Consider the following 26,382-nt stretch of genomic DNA (forward strand, 5'->3'; position numbering starts at 1 on the left):
AGCAGAAGCAGCTGTTGTAGTTGCAGCAGCAGCAGTAGTAGTAGTAGTAGTAGTAGTAGTAGTAGTAGTAGTAGTTGCAGGTGTAAACGCTGTCTTAGTAGTAGTAGTTGTAAGCAACCAGTAGTAGTAACAGTAGCAGCAGTAGTAGTAGTAGTAACAGCAGCTGCTGTAGACAGTAGAGGAACAACAGTAGTAGTGGCAGTAGTAACAGTAGTAGTAGTAGTAGTCATCAAGTTGTAGCAACAGTAGTGGTAGTAGTAGCAGCAGTAGTAGTAGCAGCATGTAGTAGGGTAGAGCAGTAGTAGTAGTATGTAGAGGGGGAGGCTTAGCAGCAGGGTAGTTCCAGTAGGTGCACATGTAGTCTGGGTAGTAGTAGTATCTGGAGTAGTGAAGTAGCAGTAGTAGTAGTTGCAGCAGCTGCTGCATGTAGCAGTAGTAGTAGTAGGGTAACAGTAGCAGCAGTAGTAGCAGGAGTAGCAGTGTTGCATGTAGCAGCCTCTGAGAGAGGAGCACACCAGGTGTAAGTAGTAGTAGGGTAGAGCAGCAGTAGACAAAGTAGTATAACAGCAGGAGACAGTAGGGTAGGGGTAGGTGTAAACATGTAGGAGTAGTAGACAGGAGGGGTGAAGGTGTAAACATGTAGGGGGAGAGAGGGGGAGGTGAAGGTGTAAACATGTAGAGGGGTAGTAGTAACAGGAGGGGTGAAGTAACATGTAGCAGGAGAGGGGGAGGGGTGAAGTAAACATGTAGAGGGGAGAGTAACAGGAGGGTAGGGGTGAAGTAGTAACAGTAGAAGTAGTAGTAGGGCAGCAGTGAAGTAGTAGCATGCAGCAGTAGTAGTAGTAGTAGTAGTAAACAGTAGTAGTAGTAGTAGTAGCAGCAGTAGTAGTGTAACAGCAGTAGTAGAGTAACAGCAGTAGTAGTAGTAACAGCAGTAGTAGTAGTAGCAGGGGAGGGGCTGAAGGTAGTAACATGTAGAGGGGCAGTAGAGGGAGTAGTAACAGTAGAGGGGTAACAGCAGTAGTAGTATGTAACAGCAGTTGTAGTAGTGTAAGCAGTAGTAGTAGAGAGCAGGGGTGTGTAACATTAGGAGTAGTAGGTGTAGTAGCAGCAGTAGTAGTAGTAACAGCAGTAGTAGTAGTAGCAGCAGTAGGGGTAGTAGTAACAGCAGAGTAGTAGTAGTAGTAGTATTAGTAGTAGTAGCAGCAGTAGTAGTAGTAGGTGAAGCAGTAATATGTAGTAGTAGCAGCAGTAGTAGTAGTAGCAGCAGCAGTAGGGGGTACACTTTATTATAATCTTGGCTGTTGATTTGAGTTGGTGTAAACATGTAGAGGGGGAGAGGAGGGGTGTGCCCTGTGTAACAGGTGGTTGGCGTGGATGGGGTTAAGGTTAAACATGTAGAGGGGGAGAACCAGACCCGGGTGAGAGGTGACGCTATGAGGGGGGCACCAGGGGTGAAGGTGTAAACATGCAGAGGGGGAGAACACGTCCAGGTGCTGGGGAGGTGCATCAGTGAGGGGGAGAGGACGGAGAGGTGTAAACATGGTAAGGGGACACCACACACGCACGTACAGGTGTAAACACACAGAGACAGACAGAGGGGGGACACAATCCTCAGGTCTTGGCAGGGTGCAGTGGGGGTTGTCTCAGGAGCACAAAGACCTCATCAATTGACTGCTGACTCAGTAATTCACCAGAGAGACACAGAGAAAGAGAGAGAGGGTGAAAGTGTAAAAAGAGGGAGAGAGGCTTAGCAGGTAGAGTTTGTCAGTGTTAAAAGGGGATCTCCTCCATCAATCTATCCATTGATTTCTCAGAGGGGTTGTCTCCTCTGGGTTTAAACATGCAGGGGGCTGCCTCCCCCTCCTCTCCCTCCTCATACATCCCTCCCTCCCCACTCCTTCTTCTCTTCCCCTTTCTCTAGAGGGGGAGAGAGGGGAGGTGTAAACATGTCCGTTTGTAAGGTGTAAACATTTAACCACAGAGGATCAATGCAGGGAAAAACATTAATGCTAGTATTCATATTCCTCTGTGTAAACATGAGAGGGGGGTTCATGCTTTTACCAGCTCTCTCATTAAACCATGTACAGGGGGGAGAGGGGAGGGGAGCCAGGTGTAAACATGTGAGGGGAGAGATCTGTTCTTGACAAATGGTGTAAACAAGGGGAAAGGGGAGGGGTGAAGGTGTAAACATGTGGTGAAGCCATAAACATGTAGATGGCAGAGAGGGGATTGTGGGAGGTGTAAAACAGAGGAAAGAGGGGAGGGGTGAAGGTGTAAACATGTAGAGGGGGAGAGAGGGGGAGGGGTGAAGGTGTAAACATGTAGAGGGGGAGAGAGGGGGGAGAGGGGAGGGGTGAAGGTGTAAACATGTAGAGAGGGGGAGAGAGGGGGGGGAGAGGGGGGGGTGAAGGTGTAAACATGTAGAGGGGGGGAGAGGAGGGGGAGGGGTGAAGGTGTAAACATGTAGAGGGGGAGAGAGGGGGGGGGTGAAGGTGTAAACATGTAGAGGGGGAGAGAGGGGAGGGGGGGGGGTGAAGGTGTAAACATGTAGAGGGGGAGAGAGAGGAGGGGAGGGGTGAAGGTGTAAACATGTAGAGGGGGAGAGAGAGGAGGGGAGGGGTGAAGGTGTAAACATGTAGAGGGGGAGAGAGAGGAGGGGAGGGGTGAAGGTGTAAACATGTAGAGGGGGGAGAGAGGGGGGAGGGGGGGTGAAGGTGTAAACATGTAGAGGGGGAGAGAGGGGGGAGGGGAGGGGTGAAGGTGTAAACATGTAGAGGGGGGAGGGAGAGGGGGAGGGAGGGGTGAAGGTGTAAACATGTAGAAGGGGAGAGAGGGGGGGGGGTGAAGGTGTAAACATGTAGAGGGGGAGAGAGAGTAGGGGGGGAGGGTGAAGGTGTAAACATGAGAGGGGGAGAGGGGGAGGAGGGGAGGGGTGAAGGTAAACATGTAGAGGGGGAGAGGGGAGGGGAGGGGTGAAGGTATAAACATGTAGAGGGGGAGAGGGGGAGAGAGGGGGAGGGGTGAAGGTGTAAACATGTAGAGGGGGAGAGAGGGGAGGGGAGGGGTGAAGGTGTAAACATGTAGAGGGGGAGAGAGGGGAGGGGTGAAGGTGTAAACATGTAGAGGGGGAGAGAGGGGAGGGGTGAAGGTGTAAACATGTAGAGGGGGAGAGAGGGGAGGGGTGAAGGTGTAAACATGTAGCGGGGGAGAGAGGGGAGGGGAGGGGTGAAGGTGTAAACATGTAGAGGGGGAGAGGGAGGAGGGGGATGGGTGCAGGTGTAAACATGTAGAGGGGGAGAGAGAGGAGGGGAGGGGTAGAGGGGAGAGAGGGGAGGGGTGAAGGTTTAAACATGTAGCAGGGGGGAGAAAGGGGGGAAGGGGGGGGAGAGAGGGGGGAGGGGAGGGGTGAAGGTGTAAACATGTAGAGGGGGAGAGAGGAGGGGGGGTGAAGGTGTAAACATGTAGGGGGGGGAGAGAGAGGAGGGGAGGGGTGAAGGTGTAAACATGTAGAGGGGGAGAAAGAGGAGGGAAGGGGTGAAGGTGTAAACATGTAGAGGGGGAGAGAGGGGAGGGGTGAAGGTGTAAACATGTAGAGGGGGAGAGAGAGGAGGGGGAGGGGAGAAGGTGTAAACATGTAGAGGGGGGAGGGGAGAAGGTGAGGGGGAGGAGGAGGGGAGGGGGGTGAAGGTGTAAACATGTAGAGGGGGAGAGACAGGAGGGGGGGGGTGAAGGTGTAAACATGTAGAGGGGGGAGAGAGGAGGGGAGGGTGAAAGTGTAAACATGTAGAGGGGAGGGGGAGAGAGAGGAGGGGAGGGGTGAAAGTGTAAACATGTAGAGGGGGAGAGAGAGGAGGGGAGGCGTGAAGGTGTAAACATGTAGAGGGTGAGAGAGAGGAGGGGAGGGGTGAAGGTGTAAACATGTAGAGGGGGAGAGACAGGAGGATAGGGGTGAAGGTGTAAACATGTAGAGGGGGAGAGACAGGAGGATAGGGGTGAAGGTGTAAACATGTAGAGGGGGAGAGAGAGGAGGGGAGGGGTGAAGGTGTAAACATGTAGAGGGGGAGAGATGGGAGGGGAGGGGTGAAGGTGTAAACATTTTGAGGAGGAGAGACGGGAGGGGAGGCGTGAAGGTGTAAACATGTAGAGGGGGAGAGAGGAACAGGGAGAAAGAAGAGTATTGATTTCTTGTGACCCCTTTGTTGACTAAGGTCATGAAGGAACCATTTTAGGGATTTATTTTTTATTCAGGCACACGCACTCTCTAAAGCCATGGAGTCAGGGCAGTGTTATTACAAGAGAGAAGGACTATATTACACACCGAATCAGCTTCACAATGGAATGATGAACACATACCACACACTTACACTGAACCACACACCACACCACACCACACATTCACACCACACCACACACACCACACCACACACTCACACCACACCACACACTCACACCATTCACACCACACACTCACACTCCACACACACACCACACCACACCACACCACACACTCACACCACACACTCACACCACACCACATATTCACACCACACCACATACTCACACCACACATTCACACCACACGCTTACACTACACCACACACTCACACTGAACCACACACCACATCACACCACACCACAACCTCACACCACACCACAACCTCACACCTTGCTCTGTGTCGGGCTGTCCTTACGTCTGCTTGGATCTTTTTTTTACAAGCCCGATTTGTGGTGACCAGTCTCTTGTAAACAGGCTTATCTGACAACCAACCATCTGCTCACCCAAATGTATGTCTATCGCTCTTTCTGTTCTCGCTTTGACATGTCTGTCATTTATCTGTTAGTTTAATGGAGGCTATATCTGTTGCTCTGTCTGACTGTCTGCCTGTCAGTCAGACAGTGGCTCTAACATCTGTCTGTGATCCTCTGTCTGTCTTTGTCCCTCTGTCTATCTGTCTGTGGCTCTAACGTCTGTCTGTCTCTCTGTCTGTCCCTTCACAAGCCCAGCTTGTAGTGGAGGCTGACACCTTTGGTAGCCAGGTGAGAATCCGCGGCAAAGAGACCAACTTCTACCTGTGCATGAACCGCCGCGGCAAGCTGGTGGGAAAGGTGAGACCTATTATAGTCTCTCATGTTCTCAAACAATTACAGCATCAGAGGTTTATGGCATGAATCACAACAACATTCTGAAAAAGTACTGTTTTGAAGCATTCCTGAGCCTTCCTTTTAGTTTAGATTTAATAAATTCCATGGATTGCTGACCTGCTTTCTTTTCTCCTCCTGTGTGTGTGTGTTTCTCTGTTCTCTCAGAAGGCCAGTAATAAAAGTGAAGACTGCGTGTTTGTAGAAAAGGTTCTGGAGAACCACTACACCGCACTAATGTCGGCGCGATACGCCGGCTGGTACGTGGGCTTCACCAAGCGGGGGCGCCCTCGCCGCGGCCCCCACACGCTGCCCAACCAGCAGGACGTCCACTTTATGAAGCGCTTCCCACCAGGGGAGTACCCCGAAACCACGCCCTTCCGCTTCACAACAGTCAACAAGAGGAGTAAGAGGGTCCGTGCCCCCGGGACCCGCTAGCAGCTAACGCTAACGGCTACCATCCATCTACTGCCCATTGCCGCCTGTACCTGCTTATCCACTAACCGCTAATGGGATAACATTGACCCTTCCTCTGGCCTTTAATACATGATAAGTGGCTAATTAGCGCCATTGGACCCGGCTAACATCAACTGCACCTGTTTCTAAAGCTAATAGATAATGGACCAGTGCTACACAAACACTCCTTACCACCTGACCCCACCTACTGGGACAACATGTACTCTCCTCCAGACCCTGGCTGGTAGGTCTACTAACTGGGCTAGTAGCACAGTACACCCCCTAACTTGACACTCCCTACTAGCTGTCACTGCCCCAGGATTCACTATTTCTGTCCATTGACTGAAGGCCACTAATAATAACTTTATTTGTATAGCGCTTTTCAATACAAGTAACAACGGGCTTCACATCATAAAATAATCAAATGAAAGTACTAACAAACTAGAACAAGCCTATAGCCCTGCTGATAGCCCGTCGACCTGGCCCACTTCCCTGCAAGGCCCAGAAGCTATGACAAGGCCCCTGAAAGGTAGCTAAACGGACGCCCAGGCTTTCCACCTTATGTAGGCCTCGTTTCCCTCCAACCCCCAAGCTTGAACAGAACGGTGCTATTGCACTGTCCCTTAGCAGTGGCTTGTTAAGCTCCGCTTTAGAACAAACATACAAAAACTGGTCACTTGGCTGGTTTAGCACGCATCTCTGCGTTAAGGTAAACGTGATTGCTCTGATAAAACAAGAATGACTTCAGTGTGTTTAAACTCCTTAAAATCACTTTGAAGTTTAAAATGTAGCTAAGCTAGCAACACTGCAATAGCCCCAACCTTTCTCCCAGGCTTGGACCAGAGAAGCTATCCAACACTGTCCAGGACTGGATGATCGCCAATGATGGAGCGGAAGACATCGAGACGAGAGACAGACAGACAGAGAGGGGGACAGACTGGGGGCAGACTGGAGGTCTATGGGACAGTGGCACCATGAGAGAAATGGTGGCGCAACAGGTGGACAAACAGGAAACAGGAAGAGGAACACAGGAAGTCAGTGAAGCGGAGGATAAAGCCACAGAACAGGCCAGAATGGCACCGTGGTGGAATGGATGGACTGCTTTGAATGCACTTCTCTCTGCCTCACTCCCCTGGCGAGGAGAATCTGTGTGAATGAATGTATGTACATTGTGTGAGTGTATGTGTCAGTGTAAGGACACCAAAGACCATTTGTGAAGCTGTTTGGGGGGAATCTGCCCTGTATAACCTCCCCCAACGACTCACTAAAGGGACTGAAGCTTTAAGAACCAGAATGTACAAACCAAGCTGCACCCAAAATAAACAAACTCTAATGACCACCAAAGACAACTGGAGACCAGCGACATATCAACTCCCCAAGTCCCACCCCCAGGACAGAATTCCCTCTTCTTATAGGACCAGAGGGTGATGACGGGTGCATGGGGGGGGGGGTGCCTTCTCTTCATATTAGCGTTGCTATAGAAACAACCCAGGGGATGACGCTCCTGTGCGATACCATGGATACAGAATGCTGCTACCAGGACATTCAGTAAAGCACCAAAGTCTCATACACAAAATATTAAAGGGAACAATTTATGAAAAGTTATATATATAAAGATGACAAAAAAAACTAAATAAGCAAAATCTTACTATGATTGTCACTAAAATTGTTATTATAAAATGATTTAATGTATTTATTTCAGTTCTGTTTGCTGAAGTTTTTCTAAAGTCAGTAAAGGTCACAGAAGCCCGTCTCCTGTGTCGTAGACCCTCTATACACAGGTTAACAACCCTTCATCATCATCATCCTCATCATAGAACACACAGCTTCCACGAGAGAGCGACTGCTGAGGATTCTTTTCCATGACAGGTCACAGTCCTTTTCCACAGTTCTTCCCCAGGTTTCCGTTGGGCTGCAATGCTTCCTTTCTTGGAAATTGTGGGTCTTGTACTGTACTTATATCCATGACTACTGATCTTTGTGGAAAATAACTGATAGGGTAGGCTTCTGCAAAGCGGTAGTCTCCTATTTGTCATTCTACCTCTCAACCCACTGACATGAGCCTATACACTTGACACCAACCATCCCCCTTAACCACCACACAACCCTCAACCACCATCCCAACACAAAATTCTACCATGGCATTTCGATATGATTGAGTCACCAGTCACAATAAATCTATACTTGACTTAATCCTCTTGGCCCCATTGGGAGTGTAGGGTGTCCACAATGGCACTCCACCTCACTCTCGTCTGTCAAGAGTTTCATTTGCATCCTGCCAAGACATCCATGATTTACTACGTTCTTGTAGAGTGGAGCGTCTCCAGTTGCTTTTTGGCCTTTTTTGGCTTTTATAACGAGTCCTCCGCACTGATCTGTAAAAACAGGACAGGTGGAACTAAGCAATATGGTGGATGTCTACTGGCCAGTTAATTACACCTGTTCTGTTCTTTCATATCTGAGCCGATGAAGGAAAGGAATAAAGGAAACGGGAGCAATCAACTTTGGACTATTGAGATGCAGCCCTTCTCTTACACACTCCCGCACCCCTCTCTGGCGGGAGGTCATTGAAGAAACATCCCTGCCAAGTGACCCAATCACGTCGGCAGATACAAACAGCTGACTCAGGGGGAAAGGGCTGTACCCGAGGAGTCCGAGGAAGGAATCTGAATAGTGGGGGGGGGGTTTCTGGAAAGTCGCTGCAGTTCCACTTGGAATTATGGAAATATTCCACAGAGCCATTCCAGACTGGAAGGTGTATGGTAATCATGTCGGGGAAAGAATGCCAAATATGTGCGTGAGAACAGAGCAGTGACCTGAGAGCTGCAGAACTGATGGGCCAAAATCCCACAGACCCAGAGGAAGCACACACACCCATACTCTAAACAGTCTCACACACACCCATACTCTAAACAGTCTCACACACACACCCATACTCTAAACAGTCTCACACACACACCCATACTCTAAACAGTCTCACACACACACCCATACTCTAAACAGTCTCACACACACCCATACTCTAAACAGTCTCACACCACAATACTCTAAACAGTCTCACACCCATACTCTAAACACAGCATCATATCCTAAACAGTCTCACACACACAGTAATTCTAAACCTCAGTGCTTTAGTCTAAACACAGCATCATATCCCACACCCATACTCTAAACAGTAATTCTACCTAAACAGTGCTTTACTAAACACAGCATCATATCCAGTCAGACACACACCCAGTAAACAGTCTGACACACACCCTACCTAAACAGTCTTTACTAAACACACACCCATATCCCTAAACAGTCTCACACCACCCATACTCTAAACAGTCTCACACCTTTACTAAAACACAGCATCATATCTAAACAGTCGACACCAGTAATTCTAAACAGTCTCACAGTGCTTTCTAAAACACAGCATCATATCCCAGACGACACCACCCATACTCTAAACAGTCTCACACACCTTTACTAAAAACACACACCCATCATATCCCAGACCCACACTAAACAGTAATTCTAAACAGTCTCAGTGCTTTACTCAAACACAGCATCATATCCCAGACCACACCAGTCTAATTCATACTCTCAGTGCTTTACACTAAAAACACAGCATCATATCCTCAGACACACCATACTCTAAACAGTCTCACACCCCTTTACTCTAAAACACAGCATCATATCCCAGACACACCCAGTAATTCTACCTCAGTGCTTTACTAAACACAGCACACCCATATCTAAACAGACGACACCAGTACAGTCTACACACAGTGCTTTACAGTAAACACACCCATCATATCCCACACACACCAGTAATTCTACCTAAACAGTCTCACACACACCCATACTAAAACACAGCACCCATATAAACAGTCCACACGACACCAGTAAACAGTCTCACCTCACACCTTTACTAAACACAGCATCATATCCCACTCTAAACACACACACCCAGTAATTCTACCTCACACCTTTACTAAACACAGCATCATATCTAAACAGACACACACCACTCTAAACAGTCTCACACACCACAGTACTCTTACTAAACACAGCATCATATCTAAACAGTCTCACACCATAGTAAACAGTCTGACACACACACCCATACTTTACAGTAAACACAGCATCATATCTAAACAGTCTCACACACACCCAGTAATTCTACAGTCTCACACACCCCTTTACTCTAAACAGTCAGCATCATACCCAGACGACACCAGTAATTCTACCTCAGTGCTTTACTAAACACAGCATCATATCCCAGACGACACCAGTAATTCTACCTCAGTGCTTTACTAAACACAGCATCATATCCCAGACGACACCAGTAATTCTACCTCAGTGCTTTACTAAACACAGCATCATATCCCACAACAGGAACCCATGGCTTTTCGCTCTCCACAAGACTTCCAATAAACAAGTTGAATCTACCCATTCGATGGTGAAGGATAACAGCTACCGGTATGGAGCCAGTTTCTACAGTACATATGCTCCCTACCTCTACCCAAAGTCTCAGCTACCCCAATCATAAATAGGAGAAGGCATGTGTCCCGAATGGATCCTTAAATTAAATGCACTACTTTTGACCAGGGGGTCATTTGGGACACAGCCAAGCTCTGCAGGTTGTAGTTTGAACTCTGGCATTTGAAACTACAGTACAACCTGGAACAAGATCATTATCCCAGCAACCACTGCAGGTTCCATGTCTATCAAAACTGTACTCCCATCTCCAGTACTGTTGCTATAAGAAACCACATTTGTCAATAAGGAAAATGACACGTTTCCTACAGGGTTCGTTCTCCTGTCCATAACAGTGGGTAGTGTATTAAAACCAGTTGTAATCGATAAGAGGAGTAACGACATGGTTATGACTAGTGTTTCACCATGACGCGCTCAGTGATAAACTGGGGTTAGAGCACCACCTCCTGGCAAAGTTCAGAAGAGCAGACATTCACCATATCTGCAATGAAGTTGAAATGGTCATTAAGGCCACACACTAACATCTGGGTACATTCACTGATGTAACACACTCTAGTTGGCTCAACGCACCACCACTGCCAAGTACTTTATTCACAATGTCATTTCTTTAAAAAAAAATCATTTTAATATACACATTTTTGACAAGACAACTCAGTTTACAGCTAAACTGAGCCCAGAGTTCCAGATTCTCTCATAACAAGCACAGAGGATCAGAGAGATGGAAAGGAAATGTGACAATAGAACAGTGAATGACAGAGATAGAAATACAATGCTTAGTATGATTTTAATAAGAACAAAATGTTGTCAAATAAAATTACAAAATAATAAAAAAAACAGTAAGAATGTAAGAGTCAAAAAGAAAAAACAAAAAAGATGTTGCCAGGATGCTGTATCCTCAGCAACCACGGCAACAAGCCCAGTCTCTGCACCGCATTTCCCAAGTCTCCACACACACACACGCGCACAAACACTTGAGTGTGTGTCCTGAACAAGTGTTCACTCCAGACAGAAGAAGCGAAAGAACCAGGAGAGATGGAGTGCTTAACTCACCCCATCTCTCAGAGCTGAGTTCAAGAGTCTCTCTCTCCCACTCTGCAGCGCCAAGGTCATTCTCTATCCATCCGTGTATATCTAGGCAGGGTTGGGAACTGAAGAACTAGAGCTTAAGGTAGGACTTCTGAAGAGATTTACTAATGTAAGGAGTAAGATATGTCTAGTCCACTGTTGGTGGGTTACTGTAGATTGGGGAACATAAGCCAGTGATAGAACATGAACGTGCAGGTGTGTGTGTGCATACTTTGTGTGTGTGTGTGTGTGTGTTTCAGGGGTGTGGTGGGAGAGTCCTTGTCAGAAAACGGCTCCTGACAAAAGGATGAGGAAGAAGACGAGTTGAGCGCCTTTGCAACACACACTCCATCAGCCAATCAGATATCAGCTCCTCCAGGATTCGCTGCAGTGGATGGCGCCACCTGCAGGACAGAGACAGGTCAGCAACTACAAGCCAGAGTTTCAGCCAGTGTGTGTGTTTTTTTACCTGCTATCTGGAGATGTAGGTGTAGGTCCGTGAGGGGGACCGGCCCTCTGACTGGCCATTGGTCGACACATTCAAGAAGTCCCAGATGAGGATGGTGTCGTCATGGGAACTGCTGATGATCTGGAACTCGTCAAACTGCAGCCGGAACACACGTCCCGAGTGCTCCTGAAAACAGACGCATATATTACCATGACAATCACCTCAAGCACACACAGAGACACACACACACAGAAACTCACCACCAGTGTGCGCAGGCACAAGGTGCTGGCTGGGGCTCGTGGATCCAGAGCAGCTTGCAGATCCCACACCTTGATCTTACTGCAGAGAGAGGAGACAAGGTCAGAACAGCAGTGTGTGTTTTTGTTGGAAGAAGACAACGATCAATCAGTAAACTGTTTTACTGTGTGTGTGTGTGTGTGTGTGTGTGTGTGTGTGTGTGTGTCTCACCCGTCGTAGGCACCACTGACGATCCTCTTGTTGTCGAAGCGAATGCAGCGGACCAGTTCCTCATGACCCTCCAACACCCGCAAACACGCTCCACACTCAATATCCCATAACCTGGAGCACACACACACAGTTCATCAGGGTTCATACAGTCAAATTCAAGTACTTCTTCCTCACACTATTATTTATTTTCAAGGACCATCCATCTGTAATAGTTGATATTATGCAAATGTTTCTAGTCACCACCAGAATGGTCTTTCAACCTCATTCTTAACAAAACAAACTTTGCACTCATTACTACTTGAAAGTTGTAGTCAATAATACATTGTTTCATACATGACATACAGTCAGTATTGATGATGTAATAGTAGTGATGAGCAGAGTTTTGGGACTCTGGTGAACACACATTTCCTATTCACATTAGTCAACCATTCCAGCTTAATGACTGTGTTTATTGGGCCTTTGGGAAGCTACTATTTAATAGCTACGAAAAAGCACCTTGCTTCTGACTGGCAGTTTTAGTGTCTCCGGTCAGCTGGGCTGTGTGAGGGAAAACTGCACGTGGGCTGTGTGAGGGAAAACTGCACGTGGGCTGTGTGAGGGAAAACTGCATGTGAACGGCAGGAGCACGCCTGCTGCTTGGTAAAGCAGAATATTGCAGGCATCCCGTGAATGAGGCGATCAGCAAAAAAAGCTCCGGAGGTTGAAGGGGAAAAAGTCAATGTTGAACTGGCGCCAGCACAAGATACAGCGTTGTGGCTCTCCAGGGCCCCCCCTTCATGTGGCTCTCCAGGGCCGATTCACCCATGCTCGTAATGCCAAAGTCCGATGCATTTCTTACACGGTGTGGGTTGGTTGGGTCCAATGATGGGGTAAAAATGTGGGTAAACTACACTGAACAAATATATAAAAACATTTAAAAAGTGTTGGTCCCATGTTTCATGAGCTGAAATAAAAGATCTTAGACCTTTTCCATGCGCACAAAAGGTAGCATTGAATCTACATTTGCCCAGCATTTTAGCTATCGATGTTACGTTTGGCAGCACCTAATCAATCAGTTCTGTACCTGCCTGGCTGAGTGGCAGTGTGGGTGGAATGAGCTCGCCTGGAAACCAGAATGCAAAACACGTGAGGAAATAAAACTACATTGTCTGCCTGGAAATTAATTTGCAAGACCAATACATTACTCCGACATATTTAATCATTATCTGTTCTTCAAGAAACAACTTGAGAAAATGTCTGATTTTCAAGGTACTCCAGTACCTTGATTTAAGCACTTCCAAGCACATTGTGCGAACCATGTCTCATGACCGACAGACATTTTACTCAGACACCAGTCCCACAGCACCCCGTAAACCTAGTGAAACTAGAAAACACACTCCCCTACCGTATGGTGTTGTCTGAGGAGCCGCTGACCACTAGTCTGTCTCTGTACTGCAGGCAGGCGATGCCTCGCTTGTGTCCGTTTAGAGTGCGCACAAACTCACACGTACTGGTGCTCCACACCTGCAGGGGGCAGCAGAAACACTCCGATATGATGCCCCACATCAATATGAACATGAAAAACTAATATCCACTACTGTATAGACATTGAAATACTCAATGTGCAAAAACATACACAGAAGCCCCATGTTCTATATACCAAGATTGATCTAATCACACCGTTCTCCCACACACCCCTCACACCTTAATGGTGCGGTCTCCAGACGCCGACACAATGTATTTGTCGTCGAAGTCGACCACGTTGACGGCGGCCCGGTGCCCCACGAGGACGCGCCGGAGGCTGATGTCGGTGGGCGAGGCCATGTCCCACACGGCGATGGAGCGGTCCTTGGAACACGTCACCATCAGACCGTTGCAGAAGCGCAGGTGGAGCACCGCCTCGTTGTGATGGATCAGAGTGTTCAGTACTTCACCTGACGTCACGTCCCACACCCTGAACGGACAGGCGAGGAGAGAGTGTCAAGGGCAAGAGGGATATGATAGGGGGGGGGGGGAAAGAGGGAAAGAGACTTATTGGTGAAAACAACGCCGAGTCTCCGTCACACACACGGACCAGCCATTAAGAACGTTTTTATTGAGTTCCACTGCTCGCCAGGGAGAGGGGATCAAACACGCACTCAGAACACACACTGGAATCAAGTGCCCGTCAAGCCGCTGCTAAGGAAGTGAAGTCACATTTTCCTTGGATACCTCTGAGGGAGAGTGAAGTAATGAGTGTGTGAAGGTTGAGTGTCCGTATGCAGCAGGCACTGCCATGTGTTGGCACACGGTCTTGCCTCATGTTGAGCATTGTGAAAATGTTAGCTCACCATCTTGACGATCACTCAGTCGTCACAATTTTTACACTGTCAAAGATAGACCTACCCTTGAGGGTGGCAACTGCTGACGATTTAATTGAAAAAGCGCTCTTCAGGCATTGCCTACAATCAGTGTGTGTTTACAGACAATTGCACAGACTGTATTAAGTGTGGTAGAGACTGGCATTCACAGATGGTGGATAGCGCAGTGTAACACACAAGCTATAATACGTGAGGAGGAAGGTTTCAGACATATAGCAAAATCTCAAGGCAGAGTGCAAACAGAAGTCTCTCCATGTTTGGCTCCTCAGAGGGCTGGCTTGTGTGACAGCTGAAACTAACCGTGACGCAGTGTGTGATCACGTCCCAAATGGTACATAGTGCATTACTTTAGACCAGATCCCTATGGGCCTATAAGCTGCCATTTGGGACAGTGATTAAAGACAGATCACAGATGGCTAAAGAATGGGGTAACGCAGAGCTATGTGGAGACGGATGCACACCGACACGGTTGGCTATCGTGACTTTTTAGTCACGTTTCTACGATGCTAATGTAGGGATGTGTATTTCCATGGAGCTGACTGTGAAGAAGTCCTATCGCAGTAAGATAGGTGTGGAGGTATCATAAAGGTGTCCCAAAATGCAAATGTATTCTCCATATACAGTAGTGAACTACTTTTGACCAGAAACCTATAGGTCCTGGTCAAAACTAGTGCACTACAGAGTGAATAGGTGCCATTCGGACGAAGCCTAAGCGTGCGTGTATGATGACAGCTGGGTCATACCTGACAGTGGAGTCGGAGGAGCCAGTGACAATGACTCTCTCATCATACTGCAGACAGAGCACAGAGCCTGTATGACCTGTCAGGATCTTCAGACACTCCAGAGACTGCTTGTCCCAGATCTACACACACAGAGACAGAAACAGAGAGCAGGAGATTTGGGTCAGGGTAAGAATGAGCTGGTCTCAGAGTATTGACCATGCTCCATTGCCCTGCAGTGTGGAGGCATCTCTTTGTACTGCAGCTCTGGAGCTGGGCAGGCTAGCCCTTTCCTGGGTACCTCAGTCAGACACAGTCCCCCTCCCTCCAGCCTAAAATAATAAAGACAAATCCTCACGCCCCTCACTTTCTCCCTCCAGGAAAGATGAGTGGAACAATTACTCCTTTCATATTTTAATTCATGTCTGTTCTCGGAGAAAGACAAGCTGCTGTTTCACTTCAAAGGTAATAAATACCATGACGATTCATCCATCTTGCCCTGTCAAAAAGATAGGCACAGTCGCACACACCTTTATGGAGTTGTCTCTAAGGCCACTGATGATCTTATCGTCGTCGTACTGGAGGCAATAGACTCCTTTACTGTTCTCTGACCGACACTGGATCCTCTGTAGGTTGTGTCTGCCACACCGCCAGTTAGCCTCAATAGTCTACACAGAAACAGGGCAGGTAGAGAGGAGAGAAATGAGTGGATATGTGAGCGATGAAAAACAAGAGATGAAGACTGATGGGTAGATCAACAAGGTGAGAGAAAAAGATCTCTTTTCCAACCAGATAAATCAGCCTTCTCAAGGTCTATAGGTACAACACACTTCCAAATGGCATTCCCTTTAGAGTACACTACTTTACACCAGAGCCCTGTGAAACCAAAAAGGGCTAGGGTTTGATTGTGGACGGAGCTCCAGTCTTACCTCTATGTCCTGGATGATCTTGGGGTAGAGGGAGTGGTAGTAGGAGTTGGGCGGGACTTCTGTCGTTCGGTTCTTGAACAGATACTTCTCCCTTAGATGACAGACGACATGACATTAAGCCAATGAGAACTCAAATTTCAGAATTCAAAAGAAGTGAGATTGTTTGAGTGTGTGCCCGCTCACCACTGGTGCCTCTCTGACAGGCCTTTCCAGAGGGGGTCTGTGCGCACCATGCGTTCTATGAGTTTCTTCCAGAGCATGCCCTCTGAGATCACCCTCTGCCACTCCTTACACACCAGCTCCGCGGAGCACAGAGACTGTGCGTCCAGGAACGACAGGATGTTCTCTGCTATGTGGTCCAGACCCTGGGCTAGAGAGAAATACAGAGAGGGAGAAAGAAGGTGCAAGTGTGACTCAGTGTGGGAGAAGATCTGAATGTGTGTGGATGAGTGTGAGAGTTCAGAAGTCAGTGGTGTGTGTTGTAAGCATTCAAATGAGTTTGTTGGAGAATCTTAACGTGTATGTGTTTGTGTGTGTGTTACCTGGCAGTGCTGTGATGAAGTCACGTTGAAGCATGGGTTTGAGGTAGGAGTTGATGTGGCCGTGTTGGTAGTGGCACATATGGGAGATGAGGTGTTCTACAAACTCCACCTGGTCAGTCTCAGACCACTGGTCAAACAGGGCGATGCACTGCTCCTTCTCCTTGTCACAGTTCCCCTCTGACGGACGCTTACGAGAGCCTGTCATTACAGGACCATTACTAAGCTGACAGGGAGAGGACAGAGGGGTTACTGACACACACACGGGATGTAATGACTCCCTGATACGCATCGCTCCCCGATTCAAATGTTTAAAACAAGTGCATTGGTAAGCGGACCCCAAACCAACCCAACTCCTGATCAGCTGCCTACATAGTTCACAGCAGGGGTATTCAACTCTTAACCTACAAGGTTCAGAGGCTGCTGGTTTTATGTTCTGCCTGATAATTAATTGCACACACCTGGTGTTCCAAGTCTAAATCAGTCCCTGATTGAGGGGAACAATGAACAAAATAACACGGTGGAACCGGCTTTGAGGTCCCGAGTTGCGTTTGAGGGGTATACACCATAGACAAAAGTACTTTGACACCTGCTCATCGAACAACTCATTCCAAATTCATGGGCGTTAATATAGAGTTGGTCCCCCTTTGCTGCTACAGCCTCCACTCTTCCAGGAAGGCTTTCCACTAGCTGTAGGAACATTGTTTCAGGGACTTGCTTCCATTCAGCCACAAGAGCATTAGTGAGGTCGGACACTGATGTTTGGCGATTAGGCCTGGCTCACAGTCGGCATTTATATTCATACTAAAGGTGTTCGATGGGGTTGAGGTCAGGGTTCTTTGTAGGCCAGTCAGGTTCTTCCACAACAATCTTGACAAACTATTTCTGTATGGTCCTCGCTTCGTCCACGGGGGCATTGTCATGCTGAAACAGGAAAGGGCCATCCCAAACTGTTGCCACAAAGTTGGAGGCACAGAATCATCTAGAATGTCTTTGTATTCTGTAGCATTAACATTGTCCTTCACTGGAACTAAGGGGCCAGAACCATGAAAAACAGCCTCAGGCCATTATTCCTCATCCACCAAACTTTAGTTAGCAAGTTCTCCGGGCATCTGCCAAACCTAGATTAGTCCGTCGGACTGCCAGATGGTTTAGAGTGATTCATCACTTCAAAGAAAGTGTTTCCACTGCTCCAGAGTCCAATGGCAGCGAGCTTTACACCACTCCAGCCGACGCTTGGCATTGCGCATGGTGATCTTGGGCCTGTGTGCAGCTGCTTAGCCAAGGAAACACATTTCATAAAGCTCCCCCCGAACAGTTCTTATGCTGATGTTGCTTTCAGAGGGAATTTGGAACTCGGTAGTGAGTGTTGCAAACGAGGACAGACGATTTTTACTCGCTTCAGCACTCAACGGTCCCGTTGTGAGCTTGTGTGGCCTACCACTTCTCGGCTGAGCCATTGTTGCTCTGAGACGTTTCCATTTCACAATAACAGCACTTACTGGGGCAGTTCAGCAGGGCAGAAATACGACAAACTGACTTGTTGGAAAGGTGGCACCCTATGACGGTGCCACGTTTAATGTCACAGTTCTTCAGAAAGGCCATTCTACTGCCAGTGTTTCTCTATGGAGATTGCATGGCAGGAAGCTCGCTGAAGCAGCTGAATCCACTAATTTGAAAAGGGGTGTCCAAATACTTTTGCATAGATACAAATCACTGACACACAGAAGTCAGCTCTGACAGATTCAGCTCATGAGCTCCATCTGCAGTAGATTTTAATTTAAAAACGGAAAATGTTTACGCAACAAATACTAATGCATCAAATAGTATCGTTCTACAGTTAAACCGAATCATTTCAAACTAAAACGTATCGTTCCTGTATAGTAGACCATGTCTCTACATACGGATCCAATCGTCTTGAATAGGAAAGATGCACATCCCTAACACACACAAATACACATCGAGTTCCCTTCCCACTAAAATATAATTTCACATTGTCATAACTTAAGTGCTTTTCTAGGACGATTGATACATTTTATGATTTAATCTCTAAACACATTACATAGATGACATACACATAATCCACCTACACACACCTTGGTGAGAATTGTGGTTCTCTTTGGGGAGAGGTCGTCTACGTGGTTCTGGGACTCCATGACTGACGTGTTCTGTATGGAGAGACAACAACATGACTTCCGTGTCCTGCATGGAGAAACGACAACAACATGACCGCCGTGTCCTGCATGGAGAACCGACCGCCGTGTCCTGCATGGAGAACCGACCGCCGTGTCCTGCATGGAGAACCGACCGCCGTGTCCTGCATGGAGAACCGACCGCCGTGTCCTGCATGGAGAACCGACCGCCGTGTCCTGCATGGAGAAACCGCCGTGTCCTGCATGGAGAACCGACCGCCGTGTCCTGCATCCGTGTCCTGCATGGAGAAACGACCGCCGTGTCCTGCAACATGACCGCCGTGTCCTGCATGGAGAAACGACGACGACATGACCGCCGTGTCCTGCATGGAGAAACGACGACGACATGACCGCCGTGTCCTGCATGGAGAAACGACGACGACATGACCGCCGTGTCCTGCATGGAGAAACAACGACATGACCGCCGTGTCCTGCATGGAGAAAACATGACCGGCGTGTCCTGCATGGAGAAACGACGACAACGACATGACCGGCGTGTCCTGCATGGAGAAACGACGACATGACCGCCGTGTCCTGCATGGAGAAACGACGACAACATGACCGCCGTGTCCTGCATGGAGAAACAACATGACCGGCGTGTCCTGCATGGAGAAACGACGACAACGACATGACCGGCGTGTCCTGCATGGAGAAACGACGACAACGACATGACCGGCGTGTCCTGCATGGAGAAACGACGACAACGACATGACCGGCGTGTCCTGCATGGAGAAACGACGGCAACGACATGACCGCCGTGTCCTGCATGGAGAAACGACGGCAACGACATGACCGCCGTGTCCTGCATGGAGAAACGACGGCAACGACATGACCGCCGTGTCCTGCATGGAGAAACGACGACATGACCGCCGTGTCCTGCATGGAGAAACGACGACAACGACCGCCGTGTCCTGCATGGAGAAACGACGACAACGACATGACCGCCGTGTCCTGCATGGAGAAACGACGACAACGACATGACCGCCGTGTCCTGCATGGAGAAACAACGACAACGACATGACCGCCGTGTCCTGCATGGAGAAACGACGACAACGACATGACCGCCGTGTCCTGCATGGAGAAACGACGACAACGACATGACCGCCGTGTCCTGCATGGAGAAACGACGACAGCGACATGACCGCCGTGTCCTGCATGGAGAAACGACGACAGCGACATGACCGCCGTGTCCTGCATGGAGAAACGACGACAGCGACATGACCGCCGTGTCCTGCATGGAGAAACGTCGACAGCGACATGACCGCCGTGTCCTGCATGGAGAAACGACGACAGCGACATGACCGCCGTGTCCTGCATGGAGAAACGACAACATGACCGCCGTGTCCTGCATGGAGAAACGACAACATGACCGCCGTGTCCTGCATGGAGAAACGACGACAACGACATGACCGCCGTGTCCTGCATGGAGAAACGACGACGACATGCCCGCCGTGTCCTGCATGGAGAAACGACGACGACATGCCCGCCGTGTTCTGCATGGAGAAACGACGACGACATGCCCGCCGTGTTCTGCATGGAGAAACGACGACGACATGACCGCCGTGTTCTGCATGGAGAAACGACGACGACATGACCGCCGTGTTCTGCATGGAGAAACGACGACGACATGACCGCCGTTCTGCATGGAGAAACGACGACGACATCCGTGTTCTGCATGGAGAAACGAACGACATGACCGCCGTGTTCTGCATGGAGAAACGACGACGACATGACCGCCGTGTTCTGCATGGAGAAACGACGACGACATGACCGCCGTGTTCTGCATGGAGAAACGACGACAACATGATGTGTTCTGCATGGAGAAACGACGACAACATGACCGCCGTGTTCTGCATGGGAGACAACAACGTGTTCTGCATGGAGAAACGACGACGACATGACCGCCGTGTTCTGCATGGAGAAACGACGACAACATGACCGCCGTGTTCTGCATGGAGAAACGACGACAACATGACCGCCGTGTTCTGCATGGAGAAACGACGACAACATGACCGCCGTGTTCTGCATGGAGAAACGACAACAACATGACTGCCGTGTTCTGCATGGAGAAACGACAACAACATGACCGCCGTGTTCTGCATGGAGAAACGACAACATGACCGCCGTGTTCTGCATGGAGAAACGACGACAACGACATGACCGCCGTGTCCTGCATGGAGAAACGACAACATGACCGCCGTGTCCTGCATGGAGAAACGACAACATGACCGCCGTGTCCTGCATGGAGAAACGACAACATGACCGCCGTGTCCTGCATGGAGAAACGACGACGACATGCCCGCCGTGTTTTGCATGGAGAAACGACAACGACATGCCCGCCGTGTTCTGCATGGAGAAACGACGACAACATGACCGCCGTGTTCTGCATGGAGAAACGACGACAACATGACCGCCGTGTTCTGCATGGAGAAACGACGACAACATGACCGCCGTGTTCTGCATGGAGAAACGACGACAACATGACCGCCGTGTTCTGCATGGAGAAACGACAACAACATGACCGCCGTGTTCTGCATGGAGAAACGACAACACAGGTTTATAATATGTCTGTGTCCCTTACACACACTTCATCTGAACCAGTCAGACATATTGAGAGCCCTGTCCAGGTGTGTATGGATGTCGGTAGAAGACAAGCATACAAGGTATTTCTTTCAGAGGATAGACATGCTACCTCATCTGCAAAAATCTAACTGATATTGCACTGTATCGCTTTAGACTCGTGGTCACCAACCTTTGAGTCAAGATGTAAGATTTTTATTTTACATTAAGAAAAAGGACTTATAAAAAGTCATGCCTATGCAATATTAACCAATTAAAAACAGTTCTATAGCAATGAGGTTTGTGCATTAAGCCACAGGCCCAATACATTATCACTGCTTGAATGGCCCTGCCAATGTTGTTGTTCTTCTCAGAACATTTTGAAATGTAAAAAGTTAATAGATCATTTGTTGTGTTACTTGAGGCACAGCTAAGGGAGCATAATAATTCACTCTCTTTTTTCACTGGACTGATGACCTGCATCTGAGGGTCAGTCTGAGGGGAGGGAGGGAGCAGTGGTGAGGCTGCCCCTCACCCGAGTCACTGTCCCGCCACCCTCCGCTGAGAAAAGGGGACACAGTCTTCCAGCTGATGGCGATACTCAAGTTGCACTGCATTATTTGTCTCATGCACCAGTTCATGTTACTCCTACGATCAGAAAAATTTAAATATTCCCAGATATTAAAAAAAAGCCAAGGCACTAATATTAACAATTCAAACTTATGGGAACACTTTGCTTTACTCATTACAGCTGCAGTGCTGGTTGTAGGGTGAGTGGAAGTAGGGAGAACAACGCCTTTTATAAGCTATGAAATGCATGAACAGTCTTGACAGTGCTGAGAAAACTTAAACGTGAACATGCTCAAAAACAGCAGCTTTTTTCTGTATTCATTGAGTCTCTCTAGCCATTGTTTTAAAAAGTTTGGAAATCTCACAGTATCAACTTTGCTGTGTGTTCCAGGCTTCTTTTTACAGTCTACGGCTCCAGGAAACAGCTCAGATCACCACGTCTGAACAATCTGATTGGCCAGTGGTAGGCCGATAAGGGCACTTGATTTATGCTCTGGGCCTGCTGGGTAGGGGTGTTCTCCCTTCAGATACATTAAACGGCTAAAAATGGGAACACTTGGCATTCCCGGCACTCGGACTGCTAACTCAACAAAAAATAATGTTTGGTGATCAACTAGGAACGCCTTGGACATCGACCAGTTGATCAACCGGTTGGTGACCACTGTTTTAGACCAATAGTAACAGGACAGACGGGTACACAGACAAGGTCAGGGCTGAAGCAGACACTAGCAGTTCAGTACAAAGCAGACAGACCGGTGGTGTAGAGAGCAGCCTTGGCCATAGGGGCAGGCAGCAAGTGACACCCAGGCAAGCATACCACAGAGCCTCACTACGCCTAACAGGCAGGGTGGGCACCCCCAGTCCTACACACCTCCAGGCAATCTCACACTGCTCCCCAGGCAACATGCTCTGTTAGCCTATCCTTATTTTCCCCACAGCCTACTCCGCAATTCTGATTCAGATTAACTGAACAATTTTTACCAGGTGAAGTTGTGCAATAACCACAGAATCTGGCTTATTTTTTTGTTTTATAAAAAATAAAAATATAAAACGCTTCCTCTTTACAGTTGCGAGGAAGGGAGAAACGTAGCCTAGCTACCGGAAGCTTAACTTTCACTTTGATCAGTACTAGCTAGGTTTGGCCAGGCTTGATAGAAGCCTGTTCCTGTGAGTCATGTATTAGCCTATTACGCTCACACTGGTTTATCATCAATGTTCAGTTTATGGAGTAACGTTAACAATCTTTTGGAAGCTGGCCTGGATCTACCTTGGAGCAGAAGATGCCAGAGGGGTGCCTGAGAGAAGAGCAGATTTTGGGGGAGGGAGAGGCAGGAAGGAAAAAGGACCATGGGAGGATGCAGGACACAGTACGTGGTGGTGTGGTGTTAGGGGGTGAAGAGGAGGGAGGAGAGAGTGGGGCAGCAGGTAGGTCGGTCAGAATTAAGAGGAGAGAGTAGCAGAACCTGGTTGTGAGCCCGGGTAGAGGGGATGCTCTGCAGGCACCTGAGAGCACACAAACTCTCTGCCACCGAGGAGCAGCCCAGCCAGAGAGAGCGAGGCACAGAGCTCTGTGAGAGAGAGAAGAGGAGAGAGGAATGAAAGGAGAGAACACAGGAATGAGACAGGGGGGGAGAGAAAGGGTGATGAGGAGAGAGAGGAAAAGATATGAGGGAACAAGGGAGATGAAGGGGAGGAAAGGAGATGAGGTTTAGAGGATAGATAAGAGCGCAGCAGAAGGAAGAAGGTCGGAGACAGAGGGAAAGAATACGTAGATAAAAAAAAGTGGGAGAAATGGAGTGAAGACAATGATGACCAAACAGAATAGGAGAGGGGAGAATAGATTGGTGTTGAGGAGAGATGTGCAACAAGTGTTTGAGGATGAAGAGAAGGGAGGAGGAGTTGGGGGTAGTGAGGGGAAAAACCAGTATTAACTACAAGCACATTTGCACAGTGAGCGCAAAAACACACACACTTTCAAACACAAGGCACAGTTAGACATACAAAAGCATTATTAGATATGAAGTGGGTGGGGATAGGAAGAGGAGTGGGAGGGGCAACAGGCATGTTTGTCAATTTTCTGCCCTCTGATTTTTGTTAATGCCCTGCCCTCTGCTCTGCCATCCTCACACTATGGAAGTGGTTAGTGATTTACATAGGGACAAAATGCAGACACACACAGAAAACAATCTAGAACAAACCCAACATGAGTGTACATTCACTGAATTGTTTGGCAAAGTCGGCCATATAATATGGCCTAGGTTGGGGAAAGGCTACACCTGGGTAGGCCGGAGGGTAAATAGATCAGGAACATGGAACATGTCCTAGCTCAAGTTCAATGTAGTTTAATTGCAGGGCTAATTTTAAAGTAGCTGTGTTTTAGAGAGGGGTGTGACGTTTACCTAAATAGGAAAATGGAAAACTCAAGTCCTGACAGATTCATTAGTTAGTTACAGGTGAATCACTTAGGAGAGTATTACTCATTTCTGATTCAGCATGAAAGTAATGCCATCCTTGCAGTGGTGTGAGGAGACAGTCTTGTTCTGTGGAATTTCACTTTCTCTGCTGTCTGGAACCAAATCAGTTACTTTTGATCAGACCCTTTTAATGTAAATCTGGCTTACACAAGACATTTCAGTTGTACAACTGACTTGGTATCCCCCTTACTGTACTATAAGCTGACGTCCTCTAGCAAAAATGATGTAAGACCAACCACTAACAAACTAGAACTCTGGGCCAACAGGTATAACCTCCCGAAATATGGATTTGTCTTTTGGGCGAGTCATGTGTCTAGTTCAGCTAACTAGCTAATCAGCTACCAATGAATACTGCGAACTAACGTTAGCTACCTTGGTAAATTGAACGATGACAAGATGAAAAACCAAACAACATCAATAGCTAGCTAACTTAGACAGCTGGCATTTACGTAGTTGTCAAAATGAAGCTACTGAGTGTCAAGTAAATTGAAATGATTAATGAATCACAACACCATAATGTCGGGGTGCCCAACTACTAGCTACGTTAGTAATGGAGTTAACCATTTAAAATACCTATTTCTAACTAGTTAATGTTGATGCCCACTTCCTTCTACGCAGCTTTATAAACACGCACACTAACTACAATAACATATCGACATTGACGAGGGGTGGGGCAACACGCTTCATTCTGTTTATATGATGATCTTAATATACATGTTTATAGCTAGTCATGTATGTTGTATCCATAGCTAACAGGCTAACTAGTTAGCTAACTAACTATGACACTCTGGGCCGTGTGGCGCAGCGCCACTGCAGTGAAACGCTACCCCGAAATCTTGTCTTTCTTCGGCGGACGACTTTCAGTAACCTTTCGACTTGTTTTTTTGTTTTGTTTTTACATGTTACTGGTTCAAATTATCCACTGGAAAGGGAATGGACTGTCCTGTCACTTTGAAATATAGTTAGGTGTCGACGACCTAGTCAATCGCTGGACCAGGATACTCAAGGAAAAACATTGCTCTTTCTGGCCCTCCCTCATCTTTCCTCCAGCTCTCCTGACCGTCGGTTCGAATTGGTACCCCGCCAGCCTTCGATTCAAGGCGCCACCGTTCCTTTTCGAGCCCAATAGCAACCCCGGGGACCTAATCTCCCCAACGCTTACCATTAATTCCAACGTGTTGTCCTCCATCTCCGGCTCCATGTTGTTGTTCCCCCCGAATCCCGGCTGTGAAAATAGAAACCCAACCCTGCGTCGGCTGCCTGCAAATGCAGAGACGTCATTAACTTCCTAAACTACAGCTTGGCAGGGCGGTTTAGTGGGGGATGGGGCACTCCCTTCAGAATCACACTCTGATTGGCCGAGCTAAGCTAAAGAGGCGTGCATTAGCCCCATAATTATTGGCTTGTCGTGCTTTCACGGCTTTCCCTGGTCTGCGTTCAGTACGTTTTGACGTTCAATTGATATGTACTGAACATCCAGTTGAAAAACGAGGATGGGTTGGTTGTGGATTGGGGAACGCTGTCAGCATGGCTACTGCTCTTTAAATACGACACTCATTGCTTCAAGCCACACTGAGGTATAATGGGAAGATTCGATTATGCTGAGCCGCGGGACACCTGGCGAAAGCAGAGGGAGGCGCACCATTCTCAAATCGAACTATAATCTGCACCGCTCGATCATTTTGTCAAGGCAGCATTAACCCTTTTGCATGGGAAACGCAGAATCTTAGTCATTACTACATGTGCTTAATTACGTCACTTTTGTTTAGAGCAGACTCCGCCGTAGGCTTTGAACATGGCACCTGGCTCATGCCTGGGAGCCAGCCCGCTTCCAAATCGAATCGATTCAATTTTCAGCGGATACAAAATACGCCTACACTGGCGACCAGGCGGGATTAATTGAAACCCACCAAGAACGCTCACACCTACCAAACGTACCTCGAAGTCTGTTCAATGTTTTGCAGACACGTGTAGTTCACTACAAATCGTTCCGCCAC

At 48.1% G+C, this 26,382-nt stretch overlaps 1 protein-coding gene and 1 pseudogene across 3 annotated transcripts; one reads left to right on the top strand and one right to left on the bottom strand.

Annotated features, from left to right (window-relative positions):
• The window catches only part of LOC135544980 (fibroblast growth factor 18-like), a 36,859-nt pseudogene extending 29,509 nt beyond the window's left edge, over positions 1–7,350 (top strand).
• A 3,621-nt stretch (positions 7,351–10,971) lies between these two features.
• LOC135545784 (F-box and WD repeat domain-containing 11-B) lies at positions 10,972–25,683 on the bottom strand. 3 transcript variants are annotated; one of them, XM_064973665.1, is made up of 14 exons: positions 25,548–25,683; positions 23,375–23,479; positions 18,687–18,758; positions 16,594–16,816; positions 16,235–16,421; positions 16,052–16,142; positions 15,653–15,790; positions 15,147–15,265; positions 13,748–13,997; positions 13,449–13,567; positions 12,065–12,175; positions 11,857–11,935; positions 11,618–11,782; positions 10,972–11,552 (listed from the first exon to the last, which is right to left on the bottom strand). In XM_064973665.1, exons 1-13 carry the CDS (start codon positions 25,584–25,586, stop codon positions 11,621–11,623), a joined length of 1,695 nt encoding a protein of 564 aa, XP_064829737.1. In that variant the 5' UTR covers positions 25,587–25,683; the 3' UTR covers positions 10,972–11,552; positions 11,618–11,620. The 3 variants fall into 3 exon arrangements, with proteins under 3 accessions (XP_064829737.1, XP_064829736.1, XP_064829735.1); XM_064973663.1 differs by lacking the exon at positions 23,375–23,479 and having other exon boundaries at positions 10,974–11,552; positions 25,548–25,681; XM_064973664.1 differs by lacking the exons at positions 23,375–23,479; positions 25,548–25,683 and having other exon boundaries at positions 10,973–11,552; positions 16,594–16,811.
• Positions 25,684–26,382: the final 699 nt, after the last annotated feature.

Source organism: Oncorhynchus masou, chromosome 9 (assembly GCF_036934945.1).
Source record: "Oncorhynchus masou masou isolate Uvic2021 chromosome 9, UVic_Omas_1.1, whole genome shotgun sequence".
NCBI classification, from domain to species: Eukaryota; Metazoa; Chordata; class Actinopteri; order Salmoniformes; family Salmonidae; genus Oncorhynchus; species Oncorhynchus masou.

Coding starts and splice junctions, on each gene's coding strand:
- LOC135545784 (XM_064973665.1), bottom strand. CDS start 25,586: ATGGAGCCGGAGATGGAGGACAACACGTTGGAATTAATG. Junction 16,143..16,234: donor CTGTCAGAGAGGCACCAGTG/GTGAGCGGGCAC, acceptor CTGTCATCTAAG/GGAGAAGTATCTGTTCAAGA. Junction 15,791..16,051: donor AGATCATCCAGGACATAGAG/GTAAGACTGGAG, acceptor GTTTCTGTGTAG/ACTATTGAGGCTAACTGGCG.